The sequence below is a fragment of the Epinephelus lanceolatus genome, chromosome 4, assembly GCF_041903045.1.
Source record: "Epinephelus lanceolatus isolate andai-2023 chromosome 4, ASM4190304v1, whole genome shotgun sequence".
In the NCBI taxonomy this organism is placed as follows: Eukaryota; Metazoa; Chordata; class Actinopteri; order Perciformes; family Serranidae; genus Epinephelus; species Epinephelus lanceolatus.
In genome coordinates this window covers 40829994-40850114 of record NC_135737.1, presented here as the reverse complement: position 1 = coordinate 40850114, position 20121 = coordinate 40829994, and the positions used below count along the sequence as shown (strand labels likewise).

The 20121-nt window shown below is 41.5% G+C and overlaps 1 protein-coding gene across 3 annotated transcripts; it reads right to left on the bottom strand.

Moving 5' to 3' along the window:
* Positions 1–649: 649 nt before the first annotated feature.
* bace1 (beta-secretase 1) lies at positions 650–18830 on the bottom strand. Of its 3 annotated transcripts, XM_033632262.2 has the most exons (10): positions 18518–18792; positions 17889–18412; positions 9644–9732; positions 9290–9506; positions 7080–7217; positions 6857–6991; positions 6647–6748; positions 6331–6480; positions 2397–2568; positions 650–2167 (listed from the first exon to the last, which is right to left on the bottom strand). In XM_033632262.2, exons 2-10 carry the CDS (start codon positions 18225–18227, stop codon positions 1929–1931), a joined length of 1581 nt encoding a protein of 526 aa, XP_033488153.1. In that variant the 5' UTR covers positions 18228–18412; positions 18518–18792; the 3' UTR covers positions 650–1928. The 3 variants fall into 3 exon arrangements, with proteins under 3 accessions (XP_033488153.1, XP_033488152.1, XP_078023428.1); XM_033632261.2 differs by having other exon boundaries at positions 17889–18830; XM_078167302.1 differs by lacking the exons at positions 17889–18412; positions 18518–18792 and adding an exon at positions 15199–15610.
* Between the last annotated feature and the right edge of the window lie 1291 nt (positions 18831–20121).

The window sequence follows — 20121 nt, the reverse complement described above, 5'->3', positions numbered from 1 at the left end:
ATCATTACATATCTGTATATAACCAAAAAATACCAAATAAAAAAAGAAATTAAGAAAATATTCATTCAATTCAACATTCTAATAGTTTATTTAAAGTTATAGAATAACTGATTTATAGTTATATTTGATATATAGAAAAGTTTATTTAAAGTTATAGAATATACATATTTCTTTTTTGGTATAAATGCTATTGATTTAAAAAAAAAAAAACAAGAAAAACTAAACATGACGGAAATGGCTTTGCCATTTTCAAGGGCATATATAGCAAATGGCACTGACTCAGTGTAATTTCAACAACTATTTTAGATTTATGGAACATTACAGTTCCTGTGAAAGCAGAAGTGTATCTTGAAAGAAGGCAATGTGTGTAACAGGCCATAACTCAAATATCACCAAAAGTTAAAGTGAAGGTCTTTTGTTGTGGAGTTTTCTGCCTTTGCTATTCAGACTATGTATTTGAATTTATTAAATTATCTCCCAACATTACATGTATGGGGAAAGACCCTGAAAGACACTTAAATCCTATCATATCCAAAGTTTTTCATTACCTTTCAACACTTAAATATAAAATTCAACTACACTGGATGTAAATCTAAACATTATATTTCATGGTTAATGTCTTGTGAGTAGAAATAGAAATCACGGCACGTTCCAGTTACCATAAGTACTTTATTGATTCCACAGTGCTGCCAGCGCCTGACAGATAAATATACAGTTCTGAGTTTATCTATATACAGCTTGCTGAGAGACAACACAAACTGTCCCTTGTAGACATATACATAGTGTTCTTTAGTGTATAACATACGTTGGGCTGGTTTCCTTGTCTGAGCATATACTGTATGGTCCCCATTGAAAGATGTGGTGAGTTAGGCTGTTTGTGTGTCTGTGAGAGAAGCCCTGTTAAGTCTTGGTTTGGTGATATGTAATGTGTTTTTTTTTAACATGTGCAAATCATCAGATGGTGCAGCAGTAGATAAGCAATGTGTATTCTGTGTGTGACTGCGCAAATAGAAGATCTGGAATGCACAAATTTTATTTACAATAGATACATATAAGCTATCAATATAGGAAGAAAAAGTGACATCTGATATCGACTGTGTTCAGTAGTCTCAGTCTCACGCCAAGCAGAACTGATTTTATGCAATAAATGCTGTTACGATCTGATATTTCATCAAATGAACCTCTTTATGCTTACTTAATTTGCGTTGCAGAATTCTTTGCTGGCATTTGCAAAATATTGTAATTTCATAGATGCTATTCATACTCAGTAGTGTCATTTTTGTAAGTATGCTCTTCATCTTCTTTAAATCGCTCTGTATACTCTCCACGTACAGTACAGCTATGCACACATACAGGCATGCTCACACATATCAACCTTGTTTCATTCACTCAGAAGCCACAAACAGTAGATCTAGAAACACACTCCGACAAAACCACGTCTGACTGCATGATAGATTCACATCTTGTGTTCACATCCAGGTTGTGAGTTTATTCATTATTTTATTTTCCCCTCAAACCACTCTGTGTGGAGCTCTGCAACGTTAAGAGACAAAATTCCAAATCTGATCCACCTCTGTGGTCTATTTATACACTATTTATAACAAAGAGCTGTTTTTTTAATTTTGCATGTTCCCCACATCTGTCCCTCCTCCATGCTGATCTGCATAGGTAGCTTAAACAGGCATAGTTGACGCTGATGACACCAACTTTCTCTTGTTTGTCCTTCAGGGTTAGTAATGGCTCTAGTTATCCTCAAATGCTCCGTGCCGTGTGTGTCAGCATTTTCTATACTTTACATATCCTGAAAAACCTCTCTCTCAACAGCACCAACATTTTTGCAACAATCCCTTTTACCACATTCTCCATCCCCTGTCCTGTGTTTCAAGCGTAGGTCTCCACGACTCCTTTAGTCCCCTTCGACTCTCCCTTCACTTAAGGAGCGATATGTCGTCAGCGAAGTCCCCGTGTGGGTGGAGACAGCGAGCGAAACGCCACTGGCACACCATGAGACACAGCGGCAGCATGAAGAGAGCGCAGATTCCTGCCATGATGTAAGCGATGGTCATAAGGGTGGACTCATCGGTCTGGGGGATGTTGTAGCCGCAGTCCTCCAGGTCGACGCCATGGAATGGGCCCTCCACGGAGGCTGTGCGGAACTCATCATGCACTACAAATGAGAGAGTAAGATTGTCGGTGTTTGAGAGACACACAGTTTTAAAAAACTTTAAAGTGAATTAGTTTTAAGTGAAATATCCTGCATATATTTTCTTCCTTTTAGGTAGCACTTCTTTCTATGAGCATCCATATTTTTTTTCCTTTTCCACCACACACTACAAACCTTACTGATTCTCCTCCCCTCTCTTCCCCTCCTCATCCCTCCACCCTCTCCTCCTCACCGTGGCAGGTGCTGACAGCAAAGCCGATGCGTTTCTTTTCTCGGTCGAACACCACGTAGAAGCCTTCCATGATGACAGCCCCCATCACTGTACCAGTGCTAGATTGGGACACGGCAAACTTGTAGCAGTCCTCTTGGGCCGAGGCCACATCCTCTACTGGCCGCAGGTATTGCTATATAAAAAAAAAGAAGAAAAGAGAAAAATTCAGTCGCAAACACTCTGCCTTGTTAAACGCTTCTGCTCATTTTAAAGTCCCCCTCCAGACACATTTTAATTATACTAATATTTAGTTTAACATGGTTTTCCCCACATAATTGTTGACTCTGAAAAGAGACCTGAAGCAGATCGACTATTTCTCCATCACTGACGAAGTCTGGATCTGGCCTCCGCCCCGCCACCACAGCTTGAGGTAGATTTCACTTTCTTCTTTCTCATGCACATCATGACAGCCAGGTTAAAGTTGGAGGAAACATATGAGAGATCCGGCCACACATGTCTGAGCCTCAGTCAGACCCAGACTCAAATACGATAGTCTGTTGTGCACCAAAACTGGCAACTAGCTGACGCATAATAACGTGTAATAGTTTTCTCTTATTTATGTAACAATCTGCAACCTCACCACTAGATGCCACTACATCTGACACACTAGACCTTTAAATCAACTTTGTTTAATGTATACATGTAATATATGGTGCTGCTAGACCGCCCTGTTATTACAGGTGTGCGCCTCCCTTTGTGTGCAGCAAGCAGGACAGCAGTTTTTTGAATCAGTGAAAAATGTTTTTAAAGGATAAACACCAACAAAATGGACTGAATCTTTTTTTCTTTAAATTAATTTTGACTTTCGGACTCTACAACACTCTGGAGTTATTGGAAATAATTGGATGACACCAGTCAGACACAGTGTGAAGTAACTCTATAACGAGAAAGAAATCTGAAGAGTTGTGGTTGGAAAGCACTCCTTCAATGCTTAAATGAAGGACATACCTGCATATAAAACAGAGGTTTGGCCCTGAACCTTATGTAACATCCTGTTTATCTAGAAGCCAAAGATCTTTAGATGCACAGCTAAGAGCTGGTATTCGTCCTCTGGCCATTGAGATCAGGCGATTCAACAATATTCAGGAAGTAAACAGATTATGTGAGTTGTGTGATTTGGGCAAAGTGGAAAGTCCCGTTTTCTTTTATATTGTACAAACTATGATGACTTAAGAGAGTTAAAGCTCTGTGACATGGCCCATCTAAACTCTGATATTTTCTGGTGCTCAGATGACCAAAAGCTAAAATGGTTTTTCTGATGTGTTTAAGTTTGCCAATTTTGTTGCTAAAGCCTGGAGGAGAAGGCAAGGCACGTTGTTTAAGTATTTATTTTGATTTATTTTTTCAGTTTCACCTCTCATCCAAGAGGCTTCTTCAGTTCTCAAGGACTCGCAGGCTTTAAACTCTGGGTGGGTGTGAACCTTTACAGGGTCGTTGAGATCACATGTGAGCTCTTAGTTTCAGAGTCGTCACACATGATGGCCAGGTGAATGAATGGACTCACTAAAAGCTGCATAGCATTTGAATGTTAATTTATAATTTCAATGTCAACAGTATAAATGAAGCTTTGAACTCTTCAGTACAGCCCTATTTATCCCATTTTATTGGCGTATACTGGATGTTGGCAGTGTGATGATGTCAAAGGTGTTGAAGAAAAAGGGTGTCAGTACATAGTTTGTCCACCAGGGAGCACTGACATGTTCATTTTTGATCTGTAAAATGCTCACCTCACATCTTCACATTCCTTTTAACCAAATTCGGGATCCTGTGTAAATTTATTTTATGTGTTTATTCAAAAAAATGTGAACATCAGCTGATCAGATTCCCTAAACACTCAAACTCTGATTTCAGTATCAGCCTTAAATTTTCAAGTTCACTTGTACATTTGTATCTTTGACTTCAGGTTTTCTAAGTGTGACTGTACATTTAATATGCAGTGATTTACTGTTGTAGCTGTTACACAAATTACAACAGGAGGCAAAGAAAGTAAAAAACTTCAAGCGTTTCACTCTGCTGTCAGCATCAAGGTCACAGGCCTCCCACAGTTTTACAGCAGCGAACCTCTCTTTCTAAATCTCATTGTCAAATCTTATTCACTGCGCCACCATCAAGGCCTTTCTGAGTGGCTCTGAATAAAAACCGTTTAACGGCTTTTCAGAAATTTATGAAAAGCTTTAGAAAACATATCCAAAGGTGATTCTCTCTGAAATGTGGTCATTATGTTTTTCCCTCATGGTACCTTGACAGGCTTTCATCTATTACAGCGACATAAAAGAGTTTCAGGCTGAAGGATAGGGCGACTGTGACCAGACTTCCTGTAGGAGTGCGGAGGGTAATTAAAACTGCACTTATTCAGGATTGTAAGCAGTCAATGAAACCACCTAAGACCTTGCAGTTACAGAGAATGTACATGACTCATGGTAATGAAAAAATATTTTAATTTTCAGTAAATAATAAAACTTCTTATGGGCTGAGAGGGTGAGTCAAACGCCTGGGTCTCAACATCATTTATACAAGTTGCCATACATTTCTTTAGCACTAGTAAAAAGTGAGATTTAATTTTTCCTTCATGAAAGTAAAGTAAAACATGAAGCTGATGATTATTTGGGCAGAATTTTAGGCTTTGGTGATATTACTTCATTTGGTCCATGGATGGGCATGAGTACTTGATTTGGATGTTGGAATTTGTTTATGTAAAGAGTAATCGTTATCCAACCTCCCACACGTGAACATGACTTATACACACCAGGGAGCAGTCGGTGAGATTCTCCCAGCACACACACACACACACACACACACACACACACCACACACACACAGTAACAGGGCTAAGGGCACTCAACGCTGCCCTTTGGAGTGTCTGCGGACAGCCGCCCCAACAAACCAACTGCCCATCCTCGCTGGTACTGCTCCAGCAGAGGTCAGATGAGAAGCAGCCACGCTGGCCCTCGCTTGAAATGCACAGATGAGTGAATCACACCCCCTCCACAAGATCGTACAGAGACACCACAGCGCTTGCGTCTCTTTGCCACACACACCCAAGAACTGCTCCGTACAACACCATCTGATCCCTCCAAGGCTATCTGGGTCGAGGCAAGATGGAGGGACCAGTGAGCGTCAGCAGAACCATCAAGGCTCCACCACTACACTAAAGACCTCACAGATGTTCCCTGCCAGCACCTGCCCCGAAAGCATTGGACAACTCTCAACCGCCTGAGGACAGGTGTAGGACACTTCAGGGCAGCAATGCAAAAATGGGGGCTCGTAGACAGTGCCCACTGCAAATGTGGGGATCCACTACAAACTGTGGAATACATAATAACCAGCTGACACGGTGGCCTAATTAACCTGGATGATGAAACACTGGACTGGCTTGCCTCAACGGAGCTGAAGGTCATACGCCAGAAAAGTGTTAGTATCACACGGCTATCAGGTTTAACGACAGATTCAAGCCTTTTCGTTATCGGTGTGAGTTTGTTGGAACCGTAAATGGCTCAGTGTTGGATGTTAGCTGCTGCAGATGCGGACTCCATCTTTTAGTGCTGTGGTAGCCTGTGTAACAGCAGCAACAGAAAGTCTGCTGATTTTTCTTATGTCCGCTTTGAATTTATGGTTTAATATGCTAATTAAAACCTGGTTGTTGAACAAATTAATTTCAAATTGCACTTCTTTTTCCGTTCTTGGCCAATTTACATTTGTATTCTTACATTGGGCTTTTTTTGCGAGTGCTATAGTGCGCTTTAATAATGTAATGCAAGTACACGAATGTAGAAGTAACTGAAAATAGTCCCATGACACAAATACTATCATAAAATCGATCCATGACCTGAAAACACGAGTGAACTCCTGCTTTATGTGACCACATTCACTTCCAGTGTGAGATACTGTGTATTACCTGCGGTAGGATGGAGATTCTGAATGACTGGTTGTGGTTTTCACTCATCAGGTAGAGGGAGATGACGGGGAAGATGTGCCAGGGTGTAGTGCCGGCCTGCCAACATACCAGCTGCTCCCCGAGCCAGAACCCAGAGGGAAACTGCTCTGTCTGAAAAACAGGGTCAGGAGGACAATCATTCTTTCCTTTCCCATACCTGCTCGTTACTAATCACAGTCATGTGGTCATGTAAGACTAAGTAATGACTGGGGCAGTGAAAACAGCAGAGGGAGAACAACAAAGACATAAGGGTATCTATTGCATGGTAAGGACTGACCGAAGAGGCTGCTTCAATAGCCTTGACTGCAGCCTGGAAGACTTTTCTAGGCAGTCGAAGGTTGGTGGTGCCACTATCCACAATGCTTTTATCATAGTTGTACTGTAAAAGACACATAAACAGTCACCAATTACAAACACACAGTTTTTAGTATCAGTGACTGACCATTAAACTATTCTTTCTTTCGTCTATCCATCTGTCACACCTTACCTCTTTACAGTCCATGTTGAGGTCTTGTCCATTTACCTCAATACGTACAATGATGACCTCATAGTACCACTCCCTGCGGATGGGAGTGTACCAAAGCTCTCCCACGTAGAGCGATGGGTCCACTCCTCCAATGATCTAAGAGCACGGGGAAAAAAAGCGCTGGCTCCAAATGTGACATTAGATGATTTGTATATATGTACGTGTGTGTCTGTGTGTGTCTCACCATGCTGCCGCCAACAGTGGCGCTGCCCAGGGAGTAGTTCTGGGTGAAGCCAGCTCCACACAGCTGGAGAGAGAAGAGGTTGGGGACAGGAGTCTGGCGAACCAGAGAGTCAAAGAAAGGCTCCAATGTCTCATCAGGCTGCAGAGAGTGAGAGGGACAGAGAGAAATACGTTGGATAACTTTACGTCTTAACAGTCAAACCGTGCTGCTGTTTTTAGCTTTCAGCTTTTAATTTCCCAAAGATTAAACAAACCTTCTATTGAGCTATCACCAGTGTTGGGGGTAATGCGTTTCAAAAGTGATGCAATATATTACATTTAGCAGTAACAAAGTGATATAATGTGTTAGCCCCACTTCAGCTGGTGCAAAAAATACCATGGGGTCTTTGGTTGACAGTGGGCGAAAGCTTCAGGGTCCAGTTAACATCCAAAAACTGCACACTCTACCATGTTTGCTGTCAAAACTGTCAATATCACTAACTCTGAGAATGCAAACTCTGCTCTCTGTACTGACAAGTTCGCTCTAACACTCTCAACACACTTTTCAGGTTTCTTTGCTGGTGTTATGCCGAAGTCTGTTGCCCTATCGATATGTGTTTTCCTGTGTTAGACAGTATCTTTAACAACCCCAAGGCTCACAGAAACACATCCCTATTTGGCCTTCCTCATAATTCACAGGAGATATAACAAACAGAATCTTTTATCAAATGCTAAAGAAATGAGAACGTTGGGGGTGTCAGTGAAAAGTGATTACAAAATACTGCTTATGGGGCATGATAACACATTTTACAGGTTGAATCTTTGAAGCAGCCATTGGTGTTTGGGCTGGGCGATAAGAACAAAAATTCATATCTCAGTATTTACAGGCTGAATGGCAATACACAATATATATAGGTATTTTCTCGGTGGGCCGCATGTTCAGTTGCAAGCTGATCCACGGCTGAAGTCCCCTGTTATTTTTGCTGCATGTGTTTTTCCACAGCAGGGCAGGTAAAAGACAATGACCTGTTGGAGGTGAGCTGTTTGCAGAGGTGCAGTAAGAGCCTGTTGTCTGCAGCTCTTCATCAACATCTCACTGTGGCTGTTTAAAGTTTTGCTTATTCGGTGATGAATATATTTTAATTCCTATAGAGTATTAAAAATAAAAGTTTTTTTTTAATGTAAAAACTTTAATTGCGAAGCAGCAAAATAAGGAAATGTTGAGTTTCTGAGTAGCAACTTCACACAACTTCTAATCAGCTGATAGCAAACATGAAACAGTAAAATAAAGTAGATATCTAAAGTAAGGAGAGAAACTAAACTCCAAACCACAGAGATTCAGTTAGAAGCTACAAAAGTACTGAGCTGAACACACAGAGACTTTTAAAGACACCTTTCTCTCTGGTCTCCTATAGACAGAGGTAAGGAGAGTCTCACAACACAAATGGCTTGTTTGAGGGGGAGAAGTGGTTGGAGGTTCGCTGCAGTTGGCTAGACGCCACCACTACCCACTTGAGGGCGGGCGGCTCAGCTTTTGGACCTACTCTGGAGAAGGAGAAGGTGTGCAGCTTAGCACAGCATCGTGCTTCTAAACTGATAACGGAAACACAAATCGGTGCAGCATGGCTTGACTAGGCGCGGTAACTAACTCAGTCTCACAGACTGTGTTAGCGTAGCTCGTGCAACATATAGACTATGTCACACTATAGACTAATTAACAGACGCATTAGACAGAGAAGCAGCTCTGTGTCTGAGTGTTGATGGAGAAACTGTGAGTGAGTGAGTGGGGCGGAGCTGTGCGGAGAGTTTGAGAGAGGAGAGATGAACACTGATGTGAGGTATGTGATGCAACCTCAATATCGATAATCGATATATTGCCCAGCTCTAATCGGTGCGTCCACTGATAATTTGCTGAAGTGTTCTTAACCTTACAGCTAAACATTTGGTTCTCTTCCTCCTTTTCTCAATCTCACTCTTCTCTCTTCATATATAATCATGCAATTCTATGTATTTCACAACATGTCACTAAAGATAACTCACTGTGAGGCTGATCTTACGAATACAGCAGGCAAAAATACACCCCTGTTTATAAATGAGACTACAACAGAGAAGATCAGGATTTGTGGGCACTGATTTCTAACGATCTGCCAACTGAGGTGCCAATCTGTAAAAGTGTGTCTGGTGCAGCTCGAAATAGATCGTTCATTAGGAGATTCTTTATGCTGCTCTTACCCGGGCTATATCAGCATAGGCCAGTCCCAGGATTCCCTCCCAGTTGGATCCATTGATGAAGAAGCGATCTGACTGGGTGATTGCCGCAATGTTGGCACGCAGAGTGGCGTTGGGGCCGTGGGGGACAGAGACCAGGTCGGTGCCCAGCTCCCCTTCCCAGCGACCCTGGGTGTAGGGAACGTACACACTCCTACCCTGGTCACGGTACGAGCTGGAGCTGTGAATGTATGGATGGGAACAGCACAGAGTGGGAGAAAAAAGAAAGAAGAGGGATTATATTAGTAATATAATCTTTTTGTGTGTAAAAGCACTGCCACATCATTTAAAACCACATTGTTGCACGTGTGTACTCACAGCGAACGATGGTAGTATCTGCGCAGGAAGGGATGAGCAGCTGCCCCGACAGCAAAGTTGCTGCTTCCCGTATCCACCAGGATGTTCAACTAATGGGACGGAGAGAGAATGGAAGACACACAGAGAGAGAGAGAGAGAGAGAGAGACTTATTAAATATATGCTTTGTGCATTTTACAAAAAATCAATCGGTTTGTAAAACTGACGCTTGGGTTACATTATGGAATTGATGTTCAATCTCTGAAGGGCAAGTTTAATCTGTGTCTCTGCTACCTTGGAGACAGACATGGCTATTTGTAAAACAAATTTTCTGTATGTGTGTGTGTGTTTGTGTGTGTTTGTGTGGGGGGGGGTATTGATATCTTTTTATCCTGATGGTCTTACGGGCTAGTCTTTGGGTAGTCGCCTCACGTCTCTTGTATTTTCATTTTTCAGCTCTTAGTCACTCTCAGTATCCATTTCCCCCTGTAGTGTCCCGAGCTGTTTCCTGTTGCCCTAAATGTCCTTCTCAGTCCCCCTTTCTGTCTCCACTCTAACCCCCCCCCCCACTGCCCAATCCTCTCAGGTTGCCCATTCTACTCCTTCTCTCTCCTATCTCCTCCTCTTCTGTCTGCATCTCTTTGTGAGTATCATATTTTGCGCAATCAGTCAAAACAGTTAGTGAGTGTGTGAATGGAGCAAATGGCAGGTGGGGGTGAAGACAGAAATATACAGTAACTACAGTATATGCGTCATATCTACAGATATACTTCCCACATATAGAAACGTCCATATATTACAGGTCTCTTTTGGTTGTTCTGCTGCTGTAATGACACACCAGGCCTCATGCAGGAAGCAATATACAAACAAATCTTATCGTATTATTGTTTGGGTCCACAGTTTGCTCTCATATTTTTAGTACCCATTGATTTTTGGGATTCACCAGTGTTTTTCTTATTTTTGCTCTTCTCTTTAAAGGTCCAGAAACACTGAAATGTTAGGACTCAAGTGATAATTTCTGACACACCTGCATCTGAGACAGTTGCATGACAGCTGCTCTTCTCTTGGGCAAGAGGAAAAGGAAGTGGGCGAGAGTACTCCCCACAGAGGAAACTCATTTCGGCCACTTGTATCTGCAATCTCATTCTTTCTGTCATTACCCAGAGCTCATAGCCATAGGTGAGGTTTGGGACGTAGATGGACCAGTAAATCCAAAACGTCGCCTTCCAGCTCAGCTCCCTCTTCACTACGACGGACCGGTACAGCGCCTGCATCACTGCAGAAGCCGCACCAAACCGTCAATTCATCTCATGCTCCATTCTGAACAAGACCCCGAGATACTTGAACTCCCTCCCTTGAGGCAGTAACTCACCCCAACTCAGAATGGGCAATCCAGTGATTTACGGCAGAGAACCATGGACTCAGATTTGGAGGTGGTGACTCTCATCCCGACTGCTTTAGAGTAATTTATTTTATTTAACCCATATTTAACCAGACCTGGCCAAGACAGCAGCACACAAAAAATACAGCCAAACAACCACACAATAAAAAACATAAAAGATACACAGTAACATGCAGAATTATTTTAAAGCACCTACGAAGAATTGGAAAACCCAACCGGCTCATTCATCCTTGTACTTATGAGAGCTTTAAAGTCAGGCAGACTTCACTGAAGGTCCTTCATGATCAATACAGAGGATAAGAATAAGTTCCCTCACAGTCCATTTCCCTCCAAAATCATCTTCCCTGAGCACAAATGTACCATCTAACAAGTATTGAGTGCAGTGTTTTTTATTTCATGGTTCATGCCTCTCAAATTGATTGATTCATAAAACTGATTTAAAATTTCTGCATTGAGTAGGCCTGCTTTTACTTTTAGTACCCAAATACCTGATTGTACTTCCATAATTTACTTAAGTAACATTTTCAATGCAGGACTTTTACTGACAACAGTATTTTTACAGTGTGGTATTAGTACTTTGACTTAAACAAAGAATATTTCATCCACCACTGCTGCAAACACAGCATTTACAGCATCACAAATGTTTTGCCATTGCTGGGTTTTTGGTTTTCCTGTAACGTCGGTACTGACACATTGGAAATTCATGCTTACTTAGTTTAAGTTTAACAGTATGTTGATTTCGCAGCTGCAAAACTTCTTCTTTTTACACTCTTTTAAAGTAACATCCCTCCAATTCTTGGACATGTTTCAGAAAAGCTGCACATTGCACAACACCTGCCCTTTCATAGTGTTTAGTGGGTGTTGCCTATGCTGGAGTTGACTCCTTTTTTTATTAACAGAAAACTAAGAGAAAATATGACTGCATGAGGCGAACTGTGTGTGTTGTAAGTCATGCATTTAATTCTAAGTCCAGTCAATACATTCTCATTCATGTGGTTCTGATTAAGACGTACTAATGTAAGTTTTATTTATGTTTAAAGATTAGTTGCAGCACATTCTGTATCACTGTACTGATTGACAAACCAACGAGGATATAGATAGACAGTGTTGTACAGAAACACCCAAACCGATGCACAGACAGGCAGCCATAGAGCCACAGCAAGCTGTTCAATAATGGATTGGCTCTTTAAATATCCAGAGAAGTGCTACTGTCTCAAGGGCTGGGCCTGAAAGCCCAGAATAAATACTGACTCTGTCTAACGCACACATGCATCCATGTCAATGATACACACACACATGCCTGCAATTGATGTCTCTACAAACACGGCTACTTTCATGGTGTAATAACGCTGCACACACTCTGTCTTCCTCTCTTGGCTAGATATCTGCTGACTGCGCAGGATGGATGTGTTTGTTTCATACACGGAGACTCACACACACACTGAAGGCTGTATCCTGACACACTGACACTTCATGTCTCTCCCTGCTCTGTGTCTCTCTCCCTCTCTGTCTTCCTGTCTCCCTGGCAGAGTGCCTGTCTGTTCCAGCCATTATATTTGCCCTTCCCCCTACACTACGGAGGAGAAATCATCTAGTGGTTACCAGAACACAATGTATATCTACAAGTTACTGTAAATGACTTGAGGTCATTTCCACAACTTTGCATCTCGAAGTTAATATAAGGCCTTTTATCACTCCTGCTATCATGATCATTTCAGTTCAGGAGCATTTACCCATTGATAAATCAATTTGTATAAAGCTTCATTTATCTATAGGCTACGCCAGAGCTTTTAAAACCTTAATACATTCCGATAATTTCATTCAAGATATCTTAAGACTTATTAAAGCCTGATATAGATATCCTGACTGATCATTTTAATGTATGAGATGGTCACCGACCGCTGACCTGCACTTTTCTACTGGTTTAATATACACAAGTCTGGGAACTGCTGTTTTTGTGCCGCACTAAAGGTCATGCTTCAATTTTTTTTTGAAGATATTTGATAGGACAGATGCAATGTGAGGGGGGCTGACACACAGCGAGGGGCCATGGGTTGGAATTGAGCTCACGGCAAGGGCACTACCATTGTACTTGGGGTGCCTGCTCTACCAGGTGAGCTAGCGGGCCCTCGTCATGCTTCAGTTTCCTGAGCTCCTCATCAATTTCAGTATTTGAAATCTACAAACACTTTTAAGGTATAATATGCCTATGATGGTGGCTACTTATTGTAAACAGTATTGCAAGTGAAAGTGAAAGCCAACCCCAAGTTGGGGTCAATAAATGTGCATTTCTTCAACACTGCAATTTTCAGGAGCCATGCCTTTGTTCCAATGGCCCTGAATTTCTATGTCCCATTAGTCCAAAAAATGTCCCATTGGACCGAAAGACCATTTCTCCAACAGCCAGTTATCCCAATAACGAACACACATTTCTCCGAAAATACTGCCTAAGTTTTGTTTCAGTTTACCAGCAGCATGTGAGCCACCGATCACAGGTGTTTACACTGAGCCGTCCCTGCTGTTCCAGCAACTTTTGTTGCACGAAACGTTAGTCTTTTAAGCCTAGACATGATTTTTCCTGACCATAAGTAAGTGGTTTTTGTGCCTAAAGCCAACGACACATTCACAACAGCATTGTTGCCAAGTGTAATGTATCCATGGTAGTGTTATCACAATACCAAAATCTTTGTTTCAGTACCAATACCAATATGAATTTCGATACTTTTCGATACTCTTCGGTACTTTTCCTAAGGAAAAGTCCTTTTGGCTACAAACCTTTAGAACAATAAATAGTAGGGGTGTAACGGTACCAAAAAATCATGGTTCTGTAAGTACCTCAGTACAGACATCACGGTTTGGTTGCTCAAATGTTTCACCAAGTTTGTGTTGTCTCGTGTTGTCTCCCTTTGCGAGGCAGACTTTCTCTTGTCTTTTTTTCACGTGCACCAGCTGCGAATGTTGATACAGGTGTTGTCATACACACCACCTGTGCAATCTGTGCTCCAATAGGAAAAAGAAAGGCGTTTGTGTGCATAAATGAGTAAAATAAATTAACTAAATTGATGAACTGAATCAATTTCAAAGTACCGGTATTTTCCAAATGCAGTATAGTACCGTTTGGAATATTCTAGTACCACGGTACTATTTTAGTACCGGTATACCGTGCAACACTAATCCATGGTTTGAATCAAGTCCGAGTATTAGAAGCTGTAAATGTGCTGTCAGACATTAGCCAGTTTGTTTTCACCTTAGTTTTTGCATCTTAAAATGTCCACACTAAAGGAAAAAAAGATTTTAAAGCTTTTGATTGTGTCTCTTGAATATACTGGGTTTTTGCTCATTGTATTCATGTTGGGAATACTTTACAAGTAGCTGTAGTAGTAGTGTCCTGAATGCACTCTGATGTAAGCTCCAAAATGGTAGAGGACAAAGATAATGTGACAGCCATCTGATTCTTGAAGTGAAATTCACTTCTTGTCTTTCGTCCAGTAGTTTGCTGTGGTGATGTGAGTTTAATAAAGTATACCGGCACACTGGTGAACTAACAGACACATAGTGGATCTGAGCTGGGAGTCCAGCCTCACTCCAGAGTCGTCGGAATCTGGCACTTGGGCAGTGACTTGCAGCGTCAGAAACCAATGAAAAAAGGCATCCTTTAATGTTGGCATGATACACGGCTGGTCGCCAATATAGTTTAACATTGCCCGGCGGTGTCAGGGGGAAACACGGCGGGACAAGGACGAAAGTTGAGGTGGTGAAAGTGAGAGAAAGCCAACCCCTGTTCTTTTTTCCTAAACCCAACTTTGTGTGTTTGTTGCCTTGCTGTTGAAGGAAAAAATGTGAATTTGCGGTGTTGTACCAACGTAGTGCATTTCTTTTGAAAAAAGAGAGCGCATGCAACAGACAGAACTTTACACGGTGTCCCAGAACGGCAACAACCAACACACCCAGGGTACCATGCACGTCGTATGTGGATGTAGAAAATGTGAGAATGTGTTGGAGCTGAGCTGACCCCGAGCAAATGAAACAGAAAGACTTAAATACAGTAAACCAAAGCAGCTGTGCTTTAAAAAAAGGTTTATCAGTAAAATGTCTAAGAAAGCATCACTTTAATATCAATCAATATCAAAACTCTGGTATCATATCGCCACTAAAATAAAAAATGTCAAGTGATACCTGAGCCTTGATGGTGGACACTCCAGCAGAGTGAATGACTGCAGACAAAGGATGGATCCCTGGCCACTGGTTGGAGGACAACCACTAAAACAGTGTGTTGTCTGTCTGTGCTGATTGGCTTCAACTGGCTGGTAGTCTCTGTGGTGCCCCAACCAGGCAAAGCTGAGCCTTCTGATATAGAAAACCCCAGTGTCTCCCAGTGGCACAGTGACACCTCCACTTAGCACCATCCGTCTCTCTCTCTAATCTCCTCTCTCTTCTTCTCTCACTCTCATTCACTCCTTGTTCCTCTCCATCTCTTTCTCTCTCTTGTCCACTTACTCATTTCTGTTTCACTCCCTGTTTCACCTTCTCCCCCTCTCCTTCTTCTCCTCTTCTACCACCTCATCACTTTCTCTCCCTCCCTCTTTCTGTCGCCCTCTGTGTGCCAGCCTGTACATCGCAGCTGCACCCAGCTGGCACTCCTCACTCTGCAGAATTAATGGTTCCATTATCTGTCTGTATCATTCAGTCCTTTCTCTCACTTTCACATGCGCACACACACACGGGCCATCTGTCAACGCAGGGCCATCGACAGTATTGGTCATCGGACAATATATCTGAAGTGCTTTTCCGTCAACTTACTTAAATTTTGCGTTCAGTTGTAAAAATCTTACACTGAAAATATCAGATTATGAGGATATTAACGTAAATTGGGGACATAGGCTACACTGTGTGATGTCACCTCCCATTGAGTCACACAGTATACTCAATAGTATGGTTATGTAGGCCTGATCATGATTATTATGATGCAGTGTGTGTAAGAGTGTGTGCTGCATGAAGATGAGTTAAAGTTACTTATTATTATTATTATTATTATTATTATTATTATGTTAGTGTTATAACTTGTTGCTCAAAAGAGTGAGATACACACACATACACACATAGCATACAGACACGCTGATACAAGACTGAGGTAAAAGTGTGAAAAATGTAAAACTGTGTGTCTTTAATGTTAAGGCTCTGGCCATGTTGTGTTTTGTTATTTCCACACTTTTTTAAATCAATAAATAGCACTATATTTGATGTTTTTTTTTTTTTTTAAGTGGTACCACAGAGAGTTAAGTGTAGCTGGTATTTAATGCAACATTCCTGCCAACAAAGCAGATTAAATTCAACAGAGAGACAGAGTGAAAGACCTGGAGCAGGAGACCAAAGATGAAAAATGCATTTTGCAGGGGGAGCCAGACTCTGCACAGGATAGGCTAATAAAAAAAATATGACACTGAATGTCACCCTTGAAGAAATATTTATTGTTTTTTAGTGTGCTTGTTTCAAATCATTTGATTTTTTTTATAATAGTTATATTATAAGACAAAAAGTGCACAGTTTCTGTAGGCAGAATTTATACTTCTGCGCTGAATGGACGCTGTAGCTACAGCGTAGGTTCTGGGCTAATTCATACAATGTAATATGCCATAGGCATGTGCTAATAACGTTAGCATGTTGTATTAATTTGGAAAACGTGTTTAGTATAAGACAGTTGTTTTGTCGGTGAACCTTGTGAGTTGTAATGGAACCAAATTATGTATCGTTACCTTTCTTAAATGTTGCTGTTGTCCCTGGTTTTATATGAGAAGAGGAAAAATCCGCTAGCTGCTAGGCTAATATATACAATGTAAAATGCCATAGGCTTGTGCTAAAAACGTTAGCATGTTGTATTTGTGGGGAAAATGCATCCAGATAAAGACAAGTGTTTTGCTTGTGAATGCTGTAAGTTATAGTGAAGTTGATTTGTGTACTTGTGTTTGAAATTGTTGCTCTTAAGCCATGTTTAATGTGTGTTTAATGTGTGTTTTGAATCAACTAAACTTTAGAGCACTTCACAGAAACCTCTGCCGCAAACTAGTGTTTTGGAGGTGTAACTGCAGAGTGACACAGACACACCAGCACAAGTATAAATGCTCACAACGGCATAGGCCATAAATCCTGCTATAGACTATACTACTACATCCAAAAGTGCTTTGACAACATATTTATCCCGCCATGTGGGGTAAGGATGATGATGCATAAACATAAACATTGCTGGGAGAAATAAATTGGTGCAGTAGCCAATTTATTTGTTACAGCACATAAATGAAAATGGGCAAAACGCCCCGAGCTACTAAGGAGCTATCAAACTAAATAAAACAAACTAAAATCCCAACTACAAGACACTGACTTAAACATCACATACTCACATTTCGTGCTCCTAAATCCATACTATCATTGCTGTTTGTTTGTTTTTTGCAATCAAACATATTTTGTTATTAATAGTTTGTTATCACTTTTTCTTATCATTATGTACTTTTGAGTTTTTAATAACTGTGAAAATTGTATTTGGTTGAGGCTTTAAATAAGCCCTCTGAGTTGTTTGACTCTCCCTGCACTGTATTGCATTATTATTTTTGCTTGCTTATTTGTGTTTTAATTTTGCAAAAAAATAAAACTATAAAATGATTCTGGGGGAATAAATCATCAACTCAGATGAAATGTCCCAATCAAGTATAGCACAGTCATGTAATACAGGTGTTGGGAGTAGGGTTAGTGGCATTAAATTTCCCCTTGAGAACTAATAAAGTATATAAAATTAAAAAAATTAAATTAAAAATTAAAAAAGAGGTATTGAGGCGGAGGGGCATGCCACCCTGTCCTACTCAGTTAAACTTTACCTTCTGCGGAGGAGAGCCCACAGCCATCTCCACGTAGTATCCCTGACCGGACTTCCCACGCAGGTTATCAATCATGTCCACGAAGCTGATGCCGCCCGCTGCCGCTCCTCTCCGCCTGCGCGCACCGTGCTTCCCAGCGTTGCCGCGCTCGCGGTGCGCGGAGGCAACGGGCAGCGGCGCTGGCTGCTCAGCGCGAGCGCCTTGCCGCAGTGGCACGCGGATAGCTAGAGGCAGGCCCGAGGCGTCCGGCGCGGATTGACCGCTGCTGAGCAGACACAACGTTGTCCATAGAAACAGACCTGTCAACCACCAGCGAGGCGTTAACGTCGACGCCTCCATGTTGAAACTCGGTAAAGTTGTATTTTAAGGTGCGCTTGGTTTGGACTTTACGACGCTCCGTTCAGTTTGACATCCAGTTTGCAGCGGCACAGGAGAAGAGATCAGTTGGTGATGATGCTAAAATGACGGCTAAAACCATGATGGCAGTCGCACCACAAGGGTCACTGTGTTTTCTCCCCGGTTTTCTTGACGTTAAATGAAGAGAAAGGAAACCGATATTAGATGAATCACAACGTAGGCTAAATGTAAATACAAAACAGCCTACGTTGGAAATAAAAAATCACCCTCACAATCAAACCTGGCAACCCTCGGTGTCACAGATTATTTGAGCCGACGGGTAAATTACAAGCTCTCCCTCCGTGTTCAGCGTATCAACAAACCGCAGGCTCGCGTCGTTTTCTCTGCACATCCTCACGTCAGACGACCGAGACCATCGTCGGTAGGCAGGCTGACCGGCGAGCTACCGTAATCCGCATCCTTCCCCTTCCCCGACCCGTTCATTCAGTTCTCCGCCTTCCAGTCTTTCACCTCCTCCTCCTCCTCCTCCATCCACCCCGCTGCATCCTTCAGAGCTGCGAGAGCGCGAGCATCACCAGCACCGTCAAGTTAGAAATGTAAAACCACGCGACTTCCTGTGAACGTTTTCTAAATAAAACAGTAATAAACCAATCTGTAAAATGAAGGTTTGCCATCCTTTATCCTCCTGAGACGCTGTGTCCTCACACAAGGACATTACAGTTTGGGTTTACTGGACCTTATTCTTATTATTCCTCATTCTGCTTAACTTAGACCTGCTGTCCTTGTCTGTGGACACTTGTGCCATCTAGTGGCAGTAAAACCGCAATAACGTAACAATTAAAAAAAAAAACCCCAACATAAACCTGATCAAATTAAATGTAGAAACTATTTATGATTGATAACATTTGTAGTTTGATTCGCCATAGAAATGTTACCAATAGTAGCGACAGAAATGCGCCAAGACACTGTTAATTAGAAAGTAAACTACTGGTTTGAAGACATAGGCTAAGGAATTTATCATCTGCTCATTTGAGGACATTGGGAGTTTATTGTTGTTGACAATGTTTAGTATTTTATACTATACCCAAATAGCTCGGAGAAATTAAAATGCGAACCAAATAAAAGTTTGGGTCTCAGGAGGATTGATTTGACCTCTATTTGCACAATAAAATAATAATAGTAAAAGGTGTCCCTCAGTGGAAACCAAGCTTTTATTTACTTAATTGCACAGATAAGACACAATAAATTGTGAAGAAAATAAAGCCTCCACAAAATAGCATTTTAAGTCTTGTGTGTGATTTATCCTGACTTCATATGAGCAGAGGAAATCTCCGCTTGTCGCTAGGCTAATTTATACAATGTAATAAGCCATAGGCTTGTGCTAATAACATTAGCATGTTGTATTTGTTTGGAAAATGTGTTTAGTATAAGACAGTTGTTTTGTCAGTGAACCTCGTGAGTTGTAATGGAGCCAAATTATGTAACGTTACTTTTGTGAAATGTTGCTGTTGTCCCTGGTTTTATATGAGAAGAGTCTGCTAGCTGCTCGGCTAATTTATACAATGTAAAATGCCATAGGCTTGTGCTAAAAACATTAGCATGTTGTATTTGTGGGAAAAATGTGTCCAGATAAAGACAAGTGTTTGTCTGTGAATGCTGCGAGTTATAGTGAAACTGATTTGTGTACTTGTGTTTGAAATTGTCGCTATTAAGCCATGTTTAATGTGTGTTTAATGTGTGTTTTGAATCAACGAAACCTTACAGCACTTCACTGAAACCCTGCTGCCACCTAGTGTTTTGGAGGTGTAACTGCAGAGTGACACAGACACACCACCACACATGTATAAATGCGCACAACAGCGTAGACGACTTATTT

Bases quoted from the DNA above. Each gene is read 5' to 3' on its own strand.
- bace1 (XM_033632261.2), bottom strand. From the start codon at position 18,227: ATGGAGGCGTCGACGTTAACGCCTCGCTGGTGGTTGACAGGTCTGTTT. The intron at 7,218-9,289 runs GTAAGAGCAGCA...CACTCTCTGCAG, and splicing joins CCTATGCTGATATAGCCCGG to CCTGATGAGACATTGGAGCC. The intron at 6,992-7,079 runs GTGAGACACACA...CCGTGCTCTTAG, and splicing joins CCACTGTTGGCGGCAGCATG to ATCATTGGAGGAGTGGACCC.